The sequence below is a fragment of the Astyanax mexicanus genome, chromosome 20, assembly GCF_023375975.1.
Source record: "Astyanax mexicanus isolate ESR-SI-001 chromosome 20, AstMex3_surface, whole genome shotgun sequence".
NCBI classification, from domain to species: Eukaryota; Metazoa; Chordata; class Actinopteri; order Characiformes; family Acestrorhamphidae; genus Astyanax; species Astyanax mexicanus.
In genome coordinates this window covers 27,772,437-27,795,517 of record NC_064427.1, presented here as the reverse complement: position 1 = coordinate 27,795,517, position 23,081 = coordinate 27,772,437, and the positions used below count along the sequence as shown (strand labels likewise).

General features: G+C 37.3%; 1 protein-coding gene across 1 annotated transcript in view; it reads left to right on the top strand.

Moving 5' to 3' along the window:
• The window catches only part of wrn (WRN RecQ like helicase), a 42,854-nt gene extending 25,194 nt beyond the window's left edge, over nucleotides 1–17,660 (top strand). Inside the window, exons 22-35 of the mRNA XM_007255253.4 lie at nucleotides 52–193; nucleotides 1,047–1,217; nucleotides 1,426–1,520; nucleotides 2,399–2,459; nucleotides 2,585–2,652; nucleotides 2,805–2,883; nucleotides 2,963–3,075; nucleotides 4,000–4,114; nucleotides 4,957–5,085; nucleotides 5,915–6,077; nucleotides 7,053–7,207; nucleotides 8,982–9,119; nucleotides 9,631–9,795; nucleotides 15,714–17,660. Coding sequence (XP_007255315.3) covers nucleotides 52–193; nucleotides 1,047–1,217; nucleotides 1,426–1,520; nucleotides 2,399–2,459; nucleotides 2,585–2,652; nucleotides 2,805–2,883; nucleotides 2,963–3,075; nucleotides 4,000–4,114; nucleotides 4,957–5,085; nucleotides 5,915–6,077; nucleotides 7,053–7,207; nucleotides 8,982–9,119; nucleotides 9,631–9,795; nucleotides 15,714–15,827 — 1,708 coding nt within the window. The 3' untranslated portion in view covers nucleotides 15,828–17,660. The remainder of the gene's footprint in view (nucleotides 1–51; nucleotides 194–1,046; nucleotides 1,218–1,425; nucleotides 1,521–2,398; nucleotides 2,460–2,584; nucleotides 2,653–2,804; nucleotides 2,884–2,962; nucleotides 3,076–3,999; nucleotides 4,115–4,956; nucleotides 5,086–5,914; nucleotides 6,078–7,052; nucleotides 7,208–8,981; nucleotides 9,120–9,630; nucleotides 9,796–15,713) is intronic.
• Nucleotides 17,661–23,081: the final 5,421 nt, after the last annotated feature.

The window sequence follows — 23,081 nt, the reverse complement described above, 5'->3', positions numbered from 1 at the left end:
AGTACTATTCTGTTCATCTTCAGCTTGTTTGTGTTGCTGGTTCCTCCTCAGGCCTCTCCTCAGCCGTGGCCAAGAGTCTTTTGTGCAGGAGCTAAAGGATTTTGGGGCGTGTGCCTTTCAGCTGATGGGGGCAGTGAGTGCTATGGGTGAGAAGTTTGGCATTACTGCTCCAATACTGCTCCTCCGAGGCTCGGTAAGACTCAACATCCCAACTACAAACCAAATAATCACTTGGAAAAGAAATGTCAGGAGAGTCATTTGGTAAAATTGTATTATTTATTTGCGCTTTCTTTGTTTGATAGTTTGCTTGTGTGTGTGGGTGTCAAAAACCTAGTATCCCCAAAACGGCAAATTCTTTGTAGAAGGGAAAGCCTTAAATTTAGAAAGTTTGTTTTAAAGGAATTTTGTAGCATTTATATTGCCCCATTCATCATGGAATTCTGACATTATAAAGAAGTTATTGCTTTTAGTGCTGCAACTAATGATCATTTTGGTAGTCAACTAATCTGATGATTATTTTTTCGATAAGTCAATGATTATTTCTGCCATGTTCTCCATCTCTAAAAATGATAGGAACACCTGAACATAAGATTTAAAAGCCATTTAAATGTCTAGATGTTGTTTAAATGTGTAAAGTACTGATATTTAGTGATTAAATATGTAATCTGTTGTGTTTGGGCACTTTTGGAGACGCAGACTAAGTTAAGTGTAACCTGTGTGAGTGAGACATTTACCCATCTCCCATTGCACTTCTGTCCCCAGCACTTTCTGTAATGCAGTACTGTTACTGTTACAAATTAACAATTAGTCGACAACTAAATTTGTAGTTGACAAATTTAAATAATTGACATTGTCGATTATATCTACTAATTTTTGCAGCCCGATTAGCTTTTGTGCACAATCCGTTGATGCTGTTTTTTTATTTTTTTTTTTTACATTTTATTTGTAATGTTTTTTTTTATTATACATATTTTTTATTGTACAATTTTTTAATAGTTGTTTCTTTTGTTCGTTTTCCCTTCCTATCTTTTATTCTCTCTCTTTAGACGGCTCAGAGAGTTCCTGAACGTTTCCGGAAGAACCCGTTGTTTGGGGCGGGGAGGAGTGTGTCTGAACCCTGGTGGAAAGCTCTGGGCCGTGAGCTCATCAGTGAGAAGTACTTAATGGAGACCACTGGCTTTAATAAATTCAGTACTCTCTGCAAACTCACCCCCAAGGTACAGTTCACACAACGCACACAGTACTTTACCTAAATATAGCTGTCTGTACACTGTATTAACAAAACATCGTTTAAGTGTCTGATAATTGTGTAGTGTTAAAATAAAAATTGGACAGTAATGATTGGTTAGACCTGCAGGTTCAGAGTCCTGCAGCAGGTTGCAGAATGGGGGTTAAACAGACTCCTGCATGTGTGTCTCCACTCAGGGAAGATCATGGTTAAACAGTGCTAAAGACGAGAAACACAGGACCCTCCTGCTGCAGCCCAACATAGACCTGTGCCCAAGAGCTTATGTGCCGAGGTAGCTCTTACACTTTGTGTAACTTCTCTTATTCTGACACTTAACGTTTCATTTTGTGATACTTTCACTCTCTCAGCCTCTCTCTTTCTCTGTCTTTCACTCTCTCTGTCTTTTTGTCTTTCTCTCTCCCTCTCTCTCTCACTCTCTCTCTCACTCTCTCTCACTTTTTCTCACATTCTCACTCTCTCTCTCTGTCTCTCTCTCTTTCTCTCTCTTACAGTCTCTTTCTCACTCTCACTCTTACTTTCTTTTTCTCACATTCTCACTCTGTCTCTCTCTCACTCTCACTCGTACTCTCTCTTTCTCTATCACTTTCTTACTCTCTCTCTCTTAATAAATTACAGAGTTACACTCTGTTACAGTCTTGCTCTCCTCTCTCTCACTCACTCTTACTCTTACACTTTCTCTCTCTCCCTCTCTCTCCCTCTCAGATTCTCTCATGCACTCACCCTATGTTTCCCTCATTTCCTCTCTCGTTCGCTCACTCTACAGGGAATAGTCACAAGAACCTCTTTTTTTTTATACCATTTGAAGAAAGTGATGAACTCAAGCTTGAGTCTTTGAAGTTGATGAAGCCACTGATTCCTCATGGCACTTTTTCCTCAATGGGGTTTTGTGCTTCTTCCATACATGTGTGCTGTATACTTATTTCTTCTGTGGGTATCTCTTCTACCTGTTATGTGAACAAGCTATGATAGCAATCATTATTCTGGTGTAAAATGTTGTTAAATATATTTAAATGTGTTCTAAATGAATTATGAGCAAAAAAAACACCTAATATTGCTGGTAAACTATTAGTCATATTTTTTTTAAACATACCACTGTTCACACTGTTTAATAAAAGTTTTTTTTTTTTTTTTTACTTTTATCTTCTACAGAAATCAAGATGCAAGACCCCCTGTGGCCAGTGTTCAATACTCTCCACCAGGCACAGCTCAGGTCAGAATATGAATCCTTTTCATTGTTGTTCTTCTATCGTGTTATTCCTCCTGTTTTAAACTCAGAAGCAGTATAGGAAAGCTAATGTAGTTGTGCTAATGAATTTCTCTCTGTGGTTACTGCAGAGGGCATATCCCCGCTCTGAGGCAGCTGCCAGTGCAGCGGTTAAGACGGGTGCAGCATCAGATTTCAGGTATTCCTCATGCAAATTCTCTTCATATTTTATTCATTCGCTGAACTCCACTTCTAAAGGGGCATCGAAGTTTTGTCAGTGCACACTAAATCATTTGTTTAAGCTCTTTATATTACTCATATGAACTAAGAGCTAAGGTCATTGTTATTCAGGTCAGTCCCTGGACCTTCACAAGCTCCCTCAGCCAAACCTCAGCCTCCTGCTGTCTCTGCCAGAGAGCTGGAGTTACAGGTAATTTCACTTTGACTTTTCACTTTGTACCATAATCTTTTTTAAAATCTCACTCTGACTCTGTTGTGCTCTGTTGAAGGCTGAGCTGTATGGAAAACTGGTAGCTGAGAGACAGAAGCTGGCCAGCATAAAGGATGTTCCTCCAGCTATACTGGCTACTAACAAAATCCTGCTGGACATGGCCAAAATAAGGTATTGTGAAACATTTAGAATGTTTACATAAGGCAGGGTTTGTACGGTCATTAAAACCTGGAAAAGTCATGGAAATAGAAAATGGCAATTTCCAGGCAAGTTTTGGAAAAGTAATGGGATTTAAAAAAATAGCCATTTTCAGGCTTGAATCAGTTTTGGGGGGGGAAAAAATGAAAGTTTTGGAAAGGTAATGAAATTTGAAAATAGCAATTTCCAGTACTGGATAAGTTTTGGAAAAGTCATGAAAGTTTGCTCTTGAAATGTTGGTGTTTCCTTTTATTGACTAAGAAAAGCGATTTTGCTTTTAAAAAAAATATTTAATGTTTGGGCAAATCAATCACATCACGACATGCATTATCTAGCTGGCTGTGTGGAGTCCTACTCAGACTGCAGTTTAGCTTCACTATAACTGTAAATTCACTCAGTGAAAGAGAAAAATGCTGATTTTAATGCTTTATTTGGCTTAATTCAGACAAATGTCAGGCAGAGATGTAACAAACTGAATAGCAAAATGTCTTCATGTCTGCACTGATGTTTTAAAGATCGTATGGTCATGAATAAGTCAGCACTTTTATGGAGATGTGGATTTCATTTTCCAGGAGGACTTGGCACACTGCCCACACTGCCAAATGTACCAATTGATCTAATAATATTCAAATTTTCGGAGATACTGATTTTTGGGTTTTCGTTGGCTGTAAGACATAATCATAATCGACATAATAAACTATAAAATAAAATAAAAACTCTTAAAATAGATCACTCTGTGTGTGAAATACATCTATATAAAAGAGTTTCACATTTTGAACTGAATTACTGAAATAAAGTAACTTTTTAATGCCATTTTTTTAAGATGCACTAGTATATAGTGGTAATAATTGCATTGCTGTGTGTGTGTTTGTTTCTGTGGGTGTTTGTGTGTGGCAGGCCCTGCACAGTTGCCAGGCTAAAGCAGGTGGATGGTGTTTCCGAGGCGAAGGCAAACATGCTGGCTCCACTGCTAGAGACCATCACTGAGTTGTGCCAGAAATACAACCTGCAGGTGAATCCTTAATCTGCTTGTCTGCATTCACATTACAAGCCAGTTTACATCACATCAGTTTACATTACAGACAGATACAGGTCACTTACATTCAAAAACTGCCAAGGTAGTCTAATACAGTCTGTGCAATAAATCTACTGCATGTCGCCTTAATAGCGATGTTAGCAATGTTATAAATCAGGAGATCTGTCACTGCAACTTCTTTTAACACTCAGCATGGCTTTTGTTTTCAAATAGAGTCCCACCCTTTAACAAATAGAGCATTTTAACTCTGACAAAGTCATGAATTATTATTTGTATTCAGTTTACACACCACTACAGGACAAATAAAGCACAGAAGGCTAGTGTAGATATCTATTTAAAAAAAAAAAAAAAAAAACTAGAGTAGAGCAAACTAGAGTAGCAAACACCTCCTCTGACACATGTGAAGTTAGCCACTGTCTCTTTTCGAACTGCTGCTGATGCAACATTGCCGAATAGCTTAACACCACGCTCTGGGAAAAGCACAGTGACTCGGTTCTGATACATCAGCTCACAGACGCCTAGTGCTGATCAACATCCCTCTAGTAGTGACAGGGGGGAAAAGAGCTCCATCTACCTATCCAGAGAAAGAGCAATGCCAATTGTGCTCTCTCAGGGCTCTGGCAGCTGATGGCAAGCTGAATGACCAGGATTCGATCATAGTGGCAGCACTTTAAAGAATTTTTAAAGGGTCTGTGACGCATGTCGCCATGAGCTCTTTTGTGTTAATGACATACAAGTGAGAAATGTGTAATATACACAATGCATTTGTTGACGTTGATATCTGCAATCTTATTCTCTTTTGTTTGTTTTTTCCACAGGAGGCTGCCGCCAGCTCTGTTTCTGTTTGCAGTGCACCACCTCCCTTTACACAAACACGAAAAGCCTCCGCTTTAGCCGACAGTGTTGCTATTTCCTACAGACTCTTCCAGACTGAGGGCAAAAGCATGGTACAGTACAGTTGATGATTACAGCTTTCTGTGCTGTAAATGCACCAAATCTGACTTAGATTAACTCATTTAACTCTTGTTTATTATGATGAGCCAATGCATGATGACATGATAGGATTAATATGTGGCTGCTAGTCCTCCAAATACCACCAAAACACCTCGCCCTTTAAGATTTACAAAAGGACATGCTGCTTTTTTATGATTTTATTTCTAATTTTTCCCCCATTTTCTCCCCAATTTACACGGCTAATTACCCATCCCACTCACTAGGACTCCCCCTATCACTAGTAATGCCCCAACATCCCAGGAGGGTGAAGACTAACACATGCTTCCTCCGATACATGTGAAGTCAGCCACCGCTTCTTTTCGAGGAAAAGGTTCTGATACATCAGCTCACAGACGCCCTGTGCTGCAGACATCACCCAAGGAGTGATGTGGGGAGAGAGAACCATCTACCCACCCGGAGGGAGCAGAGCCAATTTTGCACTGGCAGCTTGATGGCAAAGCTGCATGAGCTGGGGTTCGAACCAGGACATGCTGCTTGGATGTGCTAGTCTTCACACTTTCCCATTTCTCTTACTGACTATAAGAATTAAGTGTAGACTTATAGACTAACACCCAACCAACATGTGGACTTACTATGTAAAAAATAGTGTTCATCGCTTCATCTGTGATCTGTGGTCATAATGTTTTGGCCCATCATTGTATGTGCAGTGTTTACACGCGTAAGTGGGCTACGGCATAAAAGAATCAGATATATAAGATTAAGTCAGAATACCATTATGTGTGTTGTAGTGTAAATTGTGATTGTGTTCTGTGTGATTTACAGAGGCAGGTAGCTGATACTCGCAGTCTGCCTATGACTGTGGTGGAGTCCCATCTTTTACAGGCTGTAAATGCCGGTCATCCGCTAGACAAAGAGAGAGCTGGACTCTCCTCTTCTGTAATAAACACAATCATCCGCATTGTCTCCTCCCCACCTCTCAACTCAGGTAAGACGGAGCCTACGGTACGTGTCCACTAGCACTTCAGCCTCAACGCATCCAGTTCATTCTTAATGGTGAGAGCCTCCGTATGCCGCAGTGCCTTCTGCCAAAAAACTTTATTCAAATGAATCCGGCCCCCACTCTGTGTCCAGCCAATCAAAAATGTCACAGACAAGCCCACATGGCGAGCCAGTGAAAAAAAGTGTTAGAGGACAAAAACCATTACTCTAATCAGTAATCATACAAATAAACACTTTTATATATATTACATTTGTAAACAGTGGATGTTAATACGTATTACCTAATTAAAGTTTGTTTAATTAGGTAAAACGACTAAAAATGCATTTTCCATTTAATATACTCAATGAAAATACACATTAAATATACTTAAAGTGCACTTTAGTGCAGATTTTTTTCCAGTAGCATTAAGTTGTACACAATATGTGCATCAATACGCAAATCAATACATTTACAATATACTTTAAGTGTATTCAAAATTATGTTTAACCCTCCTATTATGTTCTGGTCACATTTACCCGTGTTAAAGTTTGAAGATCTCTGAAAAATAATTAAAAGTATCTTTTTAGTGGAAACTTCTTCTGATTGCCTTAATTATTGTAATCAGCATATAATATGAAAATGATTTACATCTTTTGGATAATTAAACATGCATCGGGTCAGATTGTTCGAAGAAGATAAACGAAAAAAACTCAAACACAACCTAATGCTTTTATGTTGCATTTAAATATAGCTTAATTGCAATTGAAATATACTTAATTTGCCATGAGTTGTTTCAAAATAGTACGTTTAGTATGTATTTAAGTATTACGTATTAATTTTATTGTTAAAAGTATGTACTATTTCATGATAAGTATACTTTAAAAAAATACTCAAATGTACTTTTCTTTTACAAGGGAAGCCAGTTATCCTAAATTAGCTACAGAGGGGTTGTCTTTTCTCATCATTGTTATCTCTTCTTAGACCTCAGTGACTTTAGGAGCATCCGTGCCCTGGTGCCTGAAGAAATCAGCACTTTTCTGCTCCGGCTCTGTGTCGCTAAACTGCAGAGAGAAGGCCTTCCTAACCCTCTGCCTTCCAGTTCACCATCAGCACTGCCCAACATATCCTGGATAGAGGTTAGTACACTGTGTTAGTTTAGTGTCTAAGGCCGTATCCCATTCCACCACTTGGCCCTATGCCTCTGTTTTTTGGTTACATGATTTTTTCATAATAAGCATAAAGAAAATTGCTAGTAACTTTCCCGTTCCACCTTGGTGCAGCAGACAGCAGAGGAATTTAATAAAAGCTAATTTCAGCTCCCCATCACCGAGGAATTAGTAATGAAAATAATAATTAATTGCTCCACCACCTGTCCCCTTTATGAAGACATACGATGCCCTAAAGCTAACTAGTTAACCAGCAGTAGCATTTTACTGCTGTAGGTATATCTGTATCGGGTGCTTGAAGGGTTGTCCCAATTCTTAGGGGGAGAATTTCAATCCTTCCCTTTGTAACTCTGTTCCAAGGGGAAGGGGTACCAAAGACAAGTCTTACAATCACATTCTCTAGAATGGTACTTTTTGTCTCTGTGTGCCAGACTAAATTTATTTATATTTTATTTTATTTAAGCAGTGCATTACTCCACATTTATTGTCTATGCTGTTCAGAATATCACCAACAGAGTGCAGCAGTCGCCTTATTATTCTACGGCTGCTTCTTTAATCTCAAGATTTTCTTTCTCTCTCTCTCTCTCTCTCTCTCTCTCTCTCACTCTCTTACTCTCTTACTCATACTAACTGTATTAGTTTCTTTGATAATCTGCATTGATTATGAAATATTAAACATGTTTCTTCATTACTGTAAAGAATTCTGTGTGTGTGTGTCCATGCTCGTGTGTGTGTGTCCATGCTCGTGTGTGTGTCTGTGCTCATGTGTGTGTGTCTGTGCTCGTCTGCGTCTGTGCTCGTGTGCGTGTGTGTGCCTGTGCTCTTGTGTGTGCCTGTGCTCTTGTGTGTGCCTGTGCTCTTGTGTGTGCCTGTGCTCTTGTGTGTGCCTGTGCTCTTGTGTGTGCCTGTGCTCTTGTGTCCGTCTATGCTTCTATGCCTTTGTGTCTGTGCCTGTGTGTGCCTGTGCTCTTGTGTGTGTCTATGCTTCTGTGCTTGTGTGTGCGTGTTTGTGTGTGCGCGTCCCAGAATGCTATCTCTCAGCTTTGTCACCTCATAAAGCCTCCATTAAGGAAGGGGAGGGGCAGTTAAGGCTGTGTCTGACATCTGGTGCCTCCTCTCAGACTGATTACTGTAGATCAGTTTTCCTGAACGTCTTGGTCCAGCAGGCCATGCTCCAGATGTGCACCCTGGGCATTTTCTTACTCTTCTTCTTAGAGTTTACATCAGGCCCAAAAAATCCAGCCCCACTGTACCCGAGCCTGAACATGTTCTGTCCAAACCAGACCCGGACCACCCCAAATGGTCATTATGAGCCCGAAATCAACTAAAACCCCACATTTTTTAAGTAAATAGAGAGTTAAAAGACATTCTTGGCGTTTCTTAACTTTTAAGTTTTGTGTCTATTAAACATGAGTATGTGTATGCAGCATTTTTCACCAACATAGAATGAGCTCTCATCTGATTTATGCACCTAAATTTAGATTTCCGCGTTTCTACCAACAAAAATAGGTTTTGCAACCTGAAAAGTTCCTTCCCAGGTTATTCAGCATGAACTGAGAGCTGCTGGGTCTGTGACGTGTCCTTGTATCCACCTAAAACCGGTACAAACACAGGCTGGTTCACTGAAAAGTGCCAAGGTTCTTATAAGCCTGAAAGGAATGGAGTTATTTTGTTAAAAATGGCTAAAAGTGTCTGTCATATTAAAATATGTAGTGATTTATGCTGATGTGCTCATTTCTTTTAGGTTAAATCTGTTGAGTTAGACAGTGACAGCCCTGCCCTCAGTTCAGGGAATCAGCAACAGCAGCCTGAGGAAGAGGCAGAGCAAGACAGTATAGACATGAGTGAGGATGACCTCTTCAGTGAACTGCCCATGCCTGAGGTGAGCCCCATTCATGTAGAAATATGTCCCAATGTTTGTGGCATTTAGTTATTTCAGGTTACACCCATTGCTGAAACAGATACAACATATGACACTAATGCTAATAGAACAGGACCCAAAGCCAGGTATGAATTAGATGAGTATAAAGCCCCTAGTATTGAGCTGTGGAGGTGTGGAATTGTGTTCTGTAGAATGATTGTGCTCCACTGGGTGTTGATCCAACATCACTCTTGTTTCTGAAAACAATACAATCCTTCCAGCAAAGCTGCAAAATCTCGTAGAACACTGTCGGTCAGGACAGTTATTCCAACACACAAAGGAAATATTTATATAGTTGGCATCAGCTTAAAGTTCCCACATTTGTGCCCATTTACTTTAACGAAATACCAATGTAATGTTACTTCAGAAATAATAATATTAGTAATAATATATGAATGATATTCTATTAAAGTAATGTATGAAGAATAGCTTGTTTTATGCATGACTTACTTGTGTATGCATACCTGTATAGGATATGGGCCCAGTCAGCAGTGATAGCCAGGGTCATGACCAGTGTAGTGTGGAGGAGATGAAGCCTACAGAGATCTCCTACACTGGTGGCATGAAATTGGCCTCCTGGAATCAGGAGGATCTGGATAAAGACACTCAGGATCTGTTCAGTGATTCCCCAGTGAAGGTAATCCTCATCAGAGGTCCACTTATAACTTTTATATGAGCTTATATAAAATAATAAACAGTAATTATCATGATTTTCATGTAAGAATGTTCCAACCTAAATGTAAACAGGCTGATTTAACTAAGGTATCTGTGGTTGTATTCACATTGCCAGGCAGAAATTACTCAAATTTAACCTTTTTTTTTAACATTAATGGGGACATATTATGCTAAACATATTCAACTGTTTGCAAAACTGTTTTTTATCAGTTGAAAACTTGGTGTCAGAAATCATATGTTTCTATGAGCCGTTTGGATGTTTAGTACCGTTTGTGACCCACCAGAGCCCCACCCACTAGATCGGTTGAAGAAATGCCATGTCAGTCATTTTGGTTAAGAACTTTAGACAGTTTACAGCAGGATTAGCCAGCAGACTTTGTCTGAGTGAGGGATCTGTACCTTCTTTCTGTGGCAAGTCAGGAGGTGAGAGAGATGTAAGCACTTTCAAATAATACGTTTGGTCTTCTATCTCAGTTAAGCATGAACTAGCTTGTTCACCTTTTGCCATTTAGTACTAGCTAACATTGACATGTGGTAAATACTTATGGGGTGTAGCCAGCAACAGCTTATTTGCATAAAAATTACAGAGCCCTTAAATGGCCTATTCTGAAAGGGACAGAAACTGGCAAGACTAGAGCTTGATAGAACATATGTCCTTTTTAGTGTGCCACAGATCGGAATCATGTTAACATTTACATATCAAATATAGATTTGAGTAGCCAAAGATCACTTTAAAATAACATCCTATAGATTACTGCAAATAAAGGTATATGTTTTTTGGCCTATGGTCAATATCCCTTGCAGGCTAATATATTGCGATATATGATTTATCGACCAGGTTTTTGCACATACACAGCACTGCATGCTGATTCAGGATTCAGACTCGTTTACGTTATATGCTGAGTAGGAATTAGTATAGAAATATGCTGTTTTTCAGCTTTATTATGTTTATATACATATACTTAATGTTTTTATTTGTTAGGGGTTCATTACTACTATAATGTAAATTAGGAAATGTGCAGTGCTCAATGTGACTTATTCGAGATTCGTGTTACTAACAATTAATTGCTAATAAATAATACACATAGCTTTTCTCTTCATTGCATTAAAACATTCTCAGTCTCTGTTTTTAAATCTGGTTCAGTTTCAGGTTTCATGTATTAAAGGGAACACTCTCTGTGTCCTCTCTTTAAGAGAGTTTAGAATAGAAAGCAGCAGTCGGGCTAATGCAGGTCTAATGGCCGGACAGCGCGAAGTGCTTTGTTTATTTGTGACCGAGGCCTCTGGGATGTGACCTCTGACCCAGAGGTAATCACAGGTGGCGGGATCGATGGACGTGTGACAGCGAGCTCTAACAAGATGAGTGCTGTGGTATGGCTTAGTGTGGGGAGGTGTGTGCGCGCCATACTTACATTTGACCCCTGTCTGCCCTCACACACACACACACACACACACACACACAGTCCTCCTGCCACCACATCTGGGGTTTCAGGCCGCCTGCCATAAATGCTCTGTGTGGGCCAGAGTGTAAATAAGGGCCAGAGTGTCATAAAGAGCAGTATGCATCTGTAGGTAGGGGCATTTTAAACTGTTGAGCTTGAATCTGTGTATATCTATATACATATTTGAGAAACATTCAAATAGATGAGTGAGAAATTGTTTAATATTGTTATAAATTAAAAAAAATTATATATTAAATGTGTGCAGCTCAAATTGTAAGATTGATTAGTGTGATTTTACATTATGCAAATCAATCCAACAGTTACTCATGTGTTGTACAAATTGGTCTCAAAGTATTTACATATACAGCTCTGGAAAAAATTAAGAGACCGCTTCAGTTTCTGAATCTCTGATTCTCTGGTTTATGTTTGAGTAAAATAAACATTGTTGTTTTATTCTATAAACTACAGACAACATTTCTCCCAAATTCCAAATAAAAATATTGTCATTTAGAGCATTTATTTGCAGAAAATGAGAAATTGCTAAAATAACCAAAAAATAAGCAAAACTTTCAGACCTCAAACAATGCAAAGAAAACAAGTTCATATTCATAAAGTTTTAAGAGTTCAGAAATCAATATTTGGTGGAATAACCCTGGTTTTTAATCACAGTTTTTATGCATCTTGTCATGTTCTCCTCCACCAGTCTTACACACTGTTTTTGGATAATTTTACGCCACTCCTGGTGCAAAGATTCAAGTAGTTCAGCTTGGTTTGATGGTTTGTGATCATCCATCTTCCTCTTGATTATATTCCAGAGGTTTTCAATTTGGTAAAATCAAAGAAACTCATCATTTTTAAGTGGTCTCTTAATTTTTTTTTCAGAGCTTTACATCTTTTACAAAATCTAAATCTAAACAATGTGTAAATAAATGTATCTGGGCCAGAGTTTCTCTAGAGCATCTTAGCACAAATACAATTCTTAAAGTTGCCCAAGATTGAAAGTATTTTTATTTAATATTTTGAGCTAAAATTGATTTATGTTATCCTTTGTTTAGTTTTCCTTTCTATTTATTTTTGTTAAAGCAAAAAATGTGAAGATGCAGATTTACGAGTCTGTTTACAACCCTGTTGTTTTTTCTTGGAATGAGACAAGCTGTTTTTACTTTCACAGAGTGATTGTGAAGGGGGAGGAAAGAAAATAAACCTAATTTTATTGGCTAATTTACTGCACTACAATGGGCCTTGTTAAAGCCATATATTATAGCTTGGTTTTAACACTGTAACAAAAACACTGTATAGTGTTGCTGTGCTGTTTTTGAGTCCTCTCAGTGCAATATGCTGTTTACAAGCGTAAGAGATTTCTGGCCTACTTCGCTTCAGCTTTCATAAAACAAACTAGGGAAGTCCGGTGGTGATGTGCTGCTCTTCAGTATCAGCAATCCCACATTCTCACATTCTCTAGTTGCTGCCATGTTTATCATTTCACCAGCTTGGACTAGGGTTTTTGCTAGTAAACTGGGTTTTTAATTCAGTTTTGGGGATGTGAAATTTCGGCATAGTTTTGGTTCTGCTGTTTTTATTTTTTAGGAAGTACAGCAGGTTTTTTTTTTTTTTAATTCACAGTTTGTCATTTTCATATAGTAACTAACTATGCTATGCTAGTAACTTTGCTAAAATATGTTGGCTGGAATGTCTGAACAAGCCATAACAAGAAATAAGGCCTGAAAAAAATAGTCTTTTTTGTAAGTTTTATTTTTTTTCTTTCTTTTTTTTTTCTTGGCACACCTGACTGCATAGATATACATCTGCATTTTGCATGTGTATGTGCACATACTATTTAAAAATATATACATTAAATATTCAGTACCAGTAAAACGTTTGGACACACCTCTACTCATTCAGTGTGTTTTTTTTTTTTCTTTCTTATATATTTTTTTACATTGTAATTTTAATATTGAAGACTATATAAAACCTATACAGTAACACATGCAGAAATATTATGCAAGTAAACGTGTTAAACAAATGTGAATATGTTTTATACTTTAGATTCTTCTAAGAAGATTCTTCACATTTTGGAATTTTAATCTCAGTGTCTTCATGAGGGAGAGTCAACTGGAATAGTTTTCTCAGAGTCTTGAAGGAGTTTCTGGAGGTGCTGAACAATAGCTGCTGCTTTTCCTTTATGCTGTGAAGCTCCAGCTCATCATAAATCACCTCAAATCACCATCTCAGTTGAACAGGTTTAGATCAGGGGATTGTAGGGGCTAAACTGTTTTTTTAATTTAATATGTAATTCCATATGTGCCACTTAATTTTTGATGTCTTTATTATTTATCTACAATGTAGAAAATAAATAAATTAAATAAATAAACTAAACTAACTGTGGTACTGTATATTCAACTATTCAAAGTAAGATAAATATTTAGTTTTCCTTTCTAAGGCACCATTAAAAGGAAGAGCAATCCTCACACTCAACACTCTCCATAAGTTAAAATGTTCCTAATCTTAAGGCCAAGATACTTTTAGGAGACTGGGCTCTGGACATCAAATGGTTGCTTTGTTCGTAGCTGTGACATTATTTGTAGTTCTTTTCCCCACTCCAACTTAAAAAGGCACTTACGTATTTATAATACACCCTTATTCCATTCTCACAGCAGCTGAAATGCCATCTAATACTGTGAAAAATGAGCCTAACAGCCCACCATGTATCTTGTGCTGGACATTTATGGAGATGTAAGGATGTTTTAATAGGGCATTTATCAATATTCCTTTGTAGCACATCGACAGAAACCGGTGGATCAATATGTGAGTATTAGGGCCTGATTCTAAACAGATTAACTCCTTGATCTGCTCCCAGCAGGAGCAGCGCTGCCGAGGTCACTAAAGATTTAGCAGAAGCGAGATTGAGCGAGACAGAAAGGGAAAAGGAGAAAGCCTGAAGGAAATGAAATTTGGAGAGAGAGATAAATGGCTTATGTGGAATTGTGACGGATGGTAATCTGATGGTGGACGTTGTGCGTATGTGTGTGTTGTGCTGGTGGAGTCTAGGTCAGGACATTTTCACCCAGAGAGAAAGATTTTGACTCTAATCTTAAGAATTCCCATTTTCCTAGCTGAATGTTATGTTAGCCAGCTTTGATTTATAGATACTCTTCTGTAGTTATAAAAGCATGTTGTACATGGACAATGCTCATATAGGGACACAATACATATGAAACTAATTGTCTCAAAACTGTGTCCTTAAGAGTCTCAGCAGTGACATTGTCTGTGCTACCCTCTGTACATTGCCATTACCTGTCGATAGGTTATGGGGTCAGACAGCTTGTGTTGATGTGGTAGAGCTTAGTGTGTTTTACTGAGAGGGCACAGAAGAGGAAAGGAGGAGGATCATCAGATCAATAGTCTGTTGTCTTTCTAGATTGTATTTGGTGAAAAAATGAATAGTTATTGCACAATGAATAATATAGATTAAGGGGGTTTTGGCATCATATAGCATTTTTAAATTTCAATATTTGTTTTAAAACAAATATTTAAAAACAGACCTAATTGGACGAATAGCATCTCTCCCTCATTCCCTCTCTGGGTTTAGCATGTTTCATTGTTTGGGTCATCTTTGGTTAAGTGGGAAGTACATCACAATATTCAGATATCACACTACTGCATCAGTTCACATGCTTTATTCAGTTTTATTGAAGGTACTGTCTCTCTCAGGTTGTCCAGAATTGCATGTGTAAAGCGTGTCCTTTAGAAGTGGCTCAAAGAACGAATTACACCCATCAGCTCCAGGGGAAGCCATAGGGCAAGAAATGCCTATTTTCACATAATGCTGCTAATATTTGGTTGGTTTTGATAGTCATATTCTTTTAGCAGCACTTCTCTGCATGAGCTAGCCCTGCAGGTTCAAATACTCCTAGTAACCTCAGTGTGAATGGGAGAGGCTTAAAACAAGATACACTGAATTCACTGTGCTAAGCGGCACAATGTGAAACGCAGCGGCAGAAGGCAGCATTACAGTCAGTGAAACATTTGTTAAATAATGTGTTTTTTGTTTGTTGGGTTTTTTTGGTTTTTTTTTTTTTTTAGGATTTTTTAAGTCCCATGACATTTGTTATAGATTATTTGCAGTTTTGTTTAAGTTTAGTTTAATAATGAAAACTGTGCTGTGTGGCGCATTGTGGCATTAGGCATTATGGCTTTGAATTAGACAGCAGCGAATTTAATCTGTGGCCGGCTTTTTAAACAGTTTTATGCTGCTTAGTTCCAATATGTATTATGTAGACGTGTGAATTACGTTTACATGCTGTATAAAATAATAGTTTTAAAAAATAATAATTTTTCTTAATTTTCCCATTTATTTCTTTTCACTTTACCTAATTACTTTTTGATTTAATTTGTCTCTTCCTTGGGTTTTAACTTATTTTTACTTTTGTTCTTGTAGACTGTAAGCCAGATACCTAAGAGGAAGCTTCCTGATTGGGCAGAAACACCGGGGGGCTCCATTCCTGCTTCTTCTGCAAAGAAAACCAAGAAAAAGAAAGGACTGTTTATTTGATGTTCAGTAAATGCCCCAAAACTGTGTAAAAATGTAAAATCACATTTCAGAATTAAATATATATATATATATATATATATATATATATGTTTGTAAATAATCAATAACAATTAATTGATTTCTTAAATAAACTAATTTTAAATATTTTTTTTTCTTTTTTATGTGTGTCTACACTCAATTAAGTTCACTGATTGGTGAAAACTTCACACTAGACCTTAAGCAGCTTGGACTGTCTTTCTCTCCACTCTTCCTCCAGACTTTACAAATTAAATGTAAAATTTACTGATGATCAGGGATGGTTTGGAGAGACACCATCTGCTGGTGTTGATCCACTGTGTTTTATTAAGTACAAAGTCAGTTCAGTTTTTTTTCCCCAGAAAATCTTACAGCACTTCATGCTTCCCTCTGCTGAGACCAACTTTCAAAAGTAGTCTTATATAATATCAAATAATAAAATAGATCACTCTGTGTGTAATACATCTATATAATATATAAGTTTCACATTTTGAACTTAATTACTAAAATAAAGTAACTTTTTTAATGATATTCAAATTTTTAGAGATGCAATAGTATAATTGTTAGTCATATCTACATGGACCTGAATGGCAAAGGGTCACCATATGGAATCCATGCCATGAGGAACTGAAACTACTGTGCTGAGAGAACATTATGGGCCTAAAAAATGTATGTCAAGGTTTTGATCTGTGTTTCGCAGCACAGAGGAGGCGGCAGCCGCAGCAGAGGGAACAGAAATGAGTTGCAGTGTGTGGGGTTAATCCTGTGTGAGGTAAAGCTCTTTCTACACTGATGTCTTTGCAGATTAAGGAGTCCCTGGATTACGTGTCAAAGATATCGGCTTGTCCTTAGGGAGGAGGAAAAAAAGGCTCGGGGAGAAAAGCAGAAAGACTAATAGCCTCTGACCCGTTGTTATTGTTTCTTTTATAACCAAACCTTATTCACTGATGAGCTTTAAAGATGTTCTGCATGATCTCTGCATCCACACACTTAACCACCCCTCCCCCCTTTAAACGAAACCATAACAGAAAGAGTTGGCCTATAAACATCAAACCCCATTCAACTGTGTACATCATGTTTAACGTCTCTGAAAATATAATTGATATAATTAATTTGCTTCATATTTATTGTTTTGTCTTGTACACATTTCTCCCCAATTTATAAGGCCAATTACCTAGCCCACTCATTAGGACTCCTCCTATTACTAGTAATGCCCCAACACCAGGAGGGTGAAGACTAGCACATGCCTCCTCCGATACATGTGAAGTCAGCCGCCGCCCGTTTTCTAACTGCTGCTAATTTAGCATCACAGCGCGCTCGGGGGAAAGCGCAGTGACTTGGTTCTAATACATCAGCTCACAGAAGAAGCCTTGTGCTGATCAACATCACCCTTTGGAGTGATGTGGGGAGAGAGCAAAGCCAATTGTGCTCTCTCAGGGCTCTGTCAGCTGATGGCAAGCTAAATGAATGGGATTTGAACACCACCACCAAATTTAAAGTGACAGTCTGTAAGTTTTGGTGAATCCCTTTCGTGCTTTTGTTTAGCCTTTCAGCTCTCTTCAGTTCTAATTCTGTGTTTCTTTGTTGTAACAATGCATGAATGAGTAGATGAAGACATAGATAAAGATTTTACTGTTCTGATATCTCCTTGTTCACAGTAGCTCTTGTCTCAGCGCCATTATCAACATTGCAGCTGCTCAATCAACCAGCAAACGCTGTTGTGGCCAAAAGGAAACTCCAGAGAAGACCAACCATTTAAAATTAAGAGTTTATTTGATTTTACCAAATTAAAAACCTGGATGAACACAAGCCATCAAACCAAGCTGAACTTCTTGAATTTGTGTACCAAGAGTGGCATAAAGTTATCCAAAAGCAGTGTGTAAGACCGGTGGAGGAGAACATGCCAATGCATGAGAATTGTGATTAAAACCAGGGTTATTTCACCAAATATTGATTGCTGAACTCTTGAAAATTTTATGAATATTAACTTTTCTTTGCAATAGCAAAGTCCAAGAAACTGATTCAAAAACTGAAGTGGTCTCAGTTTTATTCTAGAGCTGTAGCTTTGCAGGAATGGTCACAGGAACACACTGATGCCATTTATCATGATATTTTGTCCTCTCTTTACTCACATATGGGACTGTTTGCAATTTAAAAGAAGCATTTTAAGGATCATAACCATACTTAATAATGCAAGAAACACTAAGGCTATGATCATGCTGCAGGTAAATCAAATTTGTGCATTTGGATTTAATCTGGAGATTTAAAAAATTGGGTGGATTTGGGCTGACGGTCTAAACACAGCCAACGATAAAAAATACCTGATGCATAAACTTTGCTAAGATATTAAATTCATTTTTGAATGTTCAAATTTAAGGGCTAACTAATTAAGTATGTTTGTTCATTTTAAATATGGATAAAGCGGGTGTTGACAATGGATGGATGGGTGGTTAACTTTAAATCACTCCTAGAACATATTTGTTCAAATTCCTTCACTATTGGTCTACACTAATATGCTCTGCTTACTTCTAGAATGTTTGCTGATGCTCTTGTTGAATGTTGTGTACAGAAGTTGTACTCAGCCAGGCTGTATTGATTCAGCTCATGTGAGAGACAGCTGCACATACTGATGATGACTGAAATGAATGCCGCTCCAGACACCCTCTCCTCCAGAGCATGACTCGGCCTCTAATGTGATCGATTCAAAAACTTTTTTTTTTTTTATCTTTGCATACTGATATTAGTGTGATATGGGCCAGACCTGCCTTAGAATTGATTAGAAACAGTCCAGTCAGAATCTTATGACCGCCTCATTGGTATAGAATCCATTGAGCATATATACAGCTCTGGAAAAAAATAAAGGGACCAAATTGATAAGATTTTACCAAATTGAAAACCTCTGGAATATAATCAAGAGGAAGATGGATGATCACAAGCCATCAAACCAAGATGAACTTCTTGGATTTTTGCACCAGGAGTGGCATAAAGTTATCCAAAAGCAGTGTGTAAGACTGATGGAGGAGAACATGCCAAGATGCATGAAAACTGTGATTAAAAACCAGGGTTATTCCACCAAATATTGATTGCTGGACTCTTAAACTTTATGAATATGAACTTGTTTTCTTTGCATTATTTGAGGTCTAAAGGCTCTGCTTCTTTTTTGTTATTTCAGACATTTCCGATTGTCTGCAAATAAATGCTCTAAATGACAATATTTTTATTTGGAGTTGGGAATAAATGTTGTTCGTAGTTTATAGAATAAAACAACAAAGTTAATTTTACTCAAACATGTACCTATAAATAGCACAATCAGAGAAACTGATTCAGAAACTGAAGTGGTCCCTTAATTTTCCCCAGAGCTGTATATGTGTAAATTCATAACATGTGGCTACTGTATTTTAAAAATTGGCCAACTCTGAGTTAGAGGATAAACAAACTGTGCGGAAACAGTTTCAGAGCTTCTGTCTCTGACTTCACCTCTAGGAGGTGGAGCAGCTGGATAGGAGTGGGCAGTGAGTGAGTGTTTAAAAACTCCAGCAGCACTCCTGTGTCTGATATACTTATACAGTTTACTTATATAATTACAAAACTACAAAGTGCTTCTATTTGGTCAGTAGAGCAAAAAAAATGGAGAGTGTGGAAACCAGGAGGTGGTCGTAATATTCTGAATGGATTGTGTTTGTGATTATGTTGTGTATTGTGTTTTCCATTATTTAGCTAATTTAATTATACATTCACAATAATATCCCTTTTAAGTTTAGTGTATTGTGATTAAAACTTTTTATAAGCGATTCAAAACTTTTTCAAAGGTAATTCAAGCCTTTTCAAAAAGTGATTCAAACTTTTTATAAGAAATTAAAAACTTTTTTTAAAGGCAATTCAAGCCTTTTTAAAAAGTGATTCAAACTTTTTTTATAAGTGATTCAAAGGTTTTTTAAAACCAATTCAAGCTTTTCGAAAAAGTGTTTCAAACTTTTTAGAAGCTATTTAAAACTATTCAAAAAGTGATTTAATTTTTTTACAAGTAAATTAAACATTTTCATAAAGTGATTAAAACTTTTTATAAAGTGATTCAAACCTTTTCAAAAAGCAATTCAAACTTTTGAGAAGCAATTCAGACCTTTTCAAAAGTAATTCAAAAGTTAGCCTTTCCAAAAAGTGAAGGCAATTCAAGCCTTTTTTATTGGGCTTTACATATTAGTCTATAATTCTGAAACATATCAAAATAACTCTATTTTAGTGAAATATGACATATGAAGGTAAGCTGAATTCAGTGTTTCAGTGTGTGGAAACAGTGCAGATTAGGCTTTAGGGGAAGCCCACACAGCTGTGGCTGTCGTGTCACATGTGCCTGCAGGGTAGATGTGCCAGTGTTCCTGGTCCTCTCTGAAAGCGATGTGAAGGCTGTGTTTTTCCAGCAGGTGTGCGGCGGCTCCTGGCAGCCTGGCCATCCCTGGCGCCGCTCCCTCACGCAGCTGCCCGGGCCGCAGGCTGTTGTGGTCAGGCCCCGGGACGAGCTGTGCGGTGTGATTGTCCCCGCCGTGCTAAGGCATGGGCCGAGATTAAGGGTGATGGGTTTGGGCTTAACATGTGTTTGGTGCTACAGGTGGCAGATATTGGGCTTGGCATCAGGGCCCTGTCTGTAATAATGTACAAGCCAGGACATGAACGCCTGCTGGGTCAAACAGCAGGATGTTCAGGGCAGCTGATTGGGGGACTTCTGGCCATCTGTTTACTTGTTATTGTAATTCGATTCTTATATGATAGAGCTGCACTGAAGAGGAGAAGAAAACAAATTCATCAGCAATGCTGGTGGCATTTTTAGATGTGTTTTTTAATATAGAAAAACGATATGAAAAGTGATTACAAGCCCCCTGTAAGTATAGAGAAGCTGAAAGTATTGCGTATAGACTCTTTTCCCAATGTCACCAAAATTGAGAAATTGAACAGAATTCTTTTTTATATTTTTTTCTTTTATTAAATGTTTTAAAATTCCATTTCAAGAAGAAAATAAAAATACCAATTATTTTTTAAATAATTTATTTTCTTTTAAAATTATTTTAGAATAAACACACAGTATCAGTGATTCAAAGCACCACAATATCTTTAAGTGCCAACAGCGCCCCTTGTGGAGAATCTTCATCCTGCTAAATGTGAAGAAGTATGCTAGTTTCTGAGTAGGTTATAAGCTGGTCAATGACTTGTTACACATCTTAAAATAGTGTGTCCCCAGCAAAAATCATAGCTGTGATTGCTCTTAAACATGCAGCTTTAATAGCGTTTTATGTAATGAAAGAGTTAAAAAAAGTTAAGCCTTCTTTAATCTATTCTCCCCAAAATGTTTGTGTTTGGAGCAGCCAAAATCCTACTACTAAAGTGATTTGAAGCATGTTGTGTAAATATGCCTGATCTATCTATTAGTGACATTCAGACACAAGGTTTATTTCTCATGACCTTCAAAATAGGAGGCACATCACTGATGATCTGAAAAGGGTCTGACCCTGAACAGCCTTTTACAGCATGAATTAGTAATGTGTCTAGGTTTAAATCAACTGCTTTCTTTGCTGTTCTCGTATGTCTTACATTCTGCTGCTGTTTCTCCCTGATTGAACAAAGCAGGCATCAAACGAATCTTAATCTCTTTGGCTGGCGTTCCTTAAAATTCTAGTTATGGTAATCTGCCAGCCAGTCTGAGGCCAGCTGGAGTTCAGATCATGTAATCTTAACAAACTTCATGTCCTTATGCCTGTGAAGCCTGACTGCAGCATTGCTTTGTTTTCCTTTTTAGCGATTATTTTGTATTTTATCCTAAAATTATTCCAAAATGTTTGTGTGTTTTAGTGATTACTCCCTTAAATTACTCTACTAAATTAACAGTGCTTCATTGTGGTTAGTTTACTTTTAGGCACTAAAGTCTGATAATTTAGGGCTGATAATTGGATAAAAAAGGGGGGGGGCGGGATCTAAACATGAGAGATGTCTTGTTTCAGCACTCTAGCAGGTTCTAGTAACATTAAGTTGCTGGCTGAGCTGCCACATATAAGGTGGAATTTAGGGTAAAAGTGAAAACATTTGGGGACTTGTTTACTAAATGTGAGTGAGATATAAAGTAAGTATGAGATATCTTGTTTAACTACTCTAGCAGGCTCTAGGAACATTTAGTGAGAGAAAAAATATGGCTTCATGCTATTCAAAAAGTTTAAATTGCTTCTAAAAAAATTTGAATCGCTTAAAAAAGTTATAAATCGCTTATAAAAAGTTTCAATTGCTTTTTTAAAAAGCTTGAATTGTCTTTAAAAGGTTTTGAATCACTTATTAAAAGTTTGAATTGCATTTTGAAAAGCTTATAAAAAAATTTTTACTTGCTTATAGAAAGTTTGAATCGCTTTTTAAAAAGTTTTGAATCACTTATAATAGGTTCAAATTGCTTTTTGAAAAGGCCTGAGTTGTCTTTGAAAAGTTTTTAATCTCTTTTAGAAAAGGGTTGAATCGCTGATTAAAAAAAAAGCCTAAAGCGTTTTTTGAAAAGTTTTGAATCGTTTATAAAAAGTTCAAATCGCTTTTTAAAAGGATTAAATTGCCTTTGAAAAGTTTTGCATTGCTTATAAAAGGTTCGAATTGCTTTTTGAAAAGGCCTGAGTTGTCTTTGAAAAGTTTTTAATCTCTTTTTCTTTAATCTCTTTTTATCGCTGATAAAAAGTTTGAAGCGTTTTTTGAAAAGGTTTGAATCTTTGAAAAAGTTTGAGTTGTCGATAAATAGTTTTGAATCACTTATAAACGGTTTAAATCGCTTTTGAAAAGGATTCAACCGCTTTTACAAACTTTAAATCACTTTTTGAAAAGTTTCACAGGATAGCAACTCTCCTTATGTGTATAATTACTTAGACTTAACTAATCGATTATAAACTTAGTTAAAATTAGTTACTATTTTAATAATTGATCTTAATCGATTAGCTGTTACAGCCCTTCAGACATTTACTACTATCAGCTACATGATGGTGTTCTTATTATTATAACTTTAGCTAGCAAGCTAAGTTGTCAAATTGTGTTTTGGTAGCTAGGATTACCTTTAAGCGACTACAGTCATTTTTAGTTATTTAGCCATAAATTCGCCATAATTTAGTGATAATTTTATCATAATAACTCTTTTAAGTTAAGTGTGGTTTAGTAACTGGTGATTTTACCTGAGTGGAGAGTTTATAGTGGGTGAGAGGCCTGAAGGATAGGCAGGGTAACCCC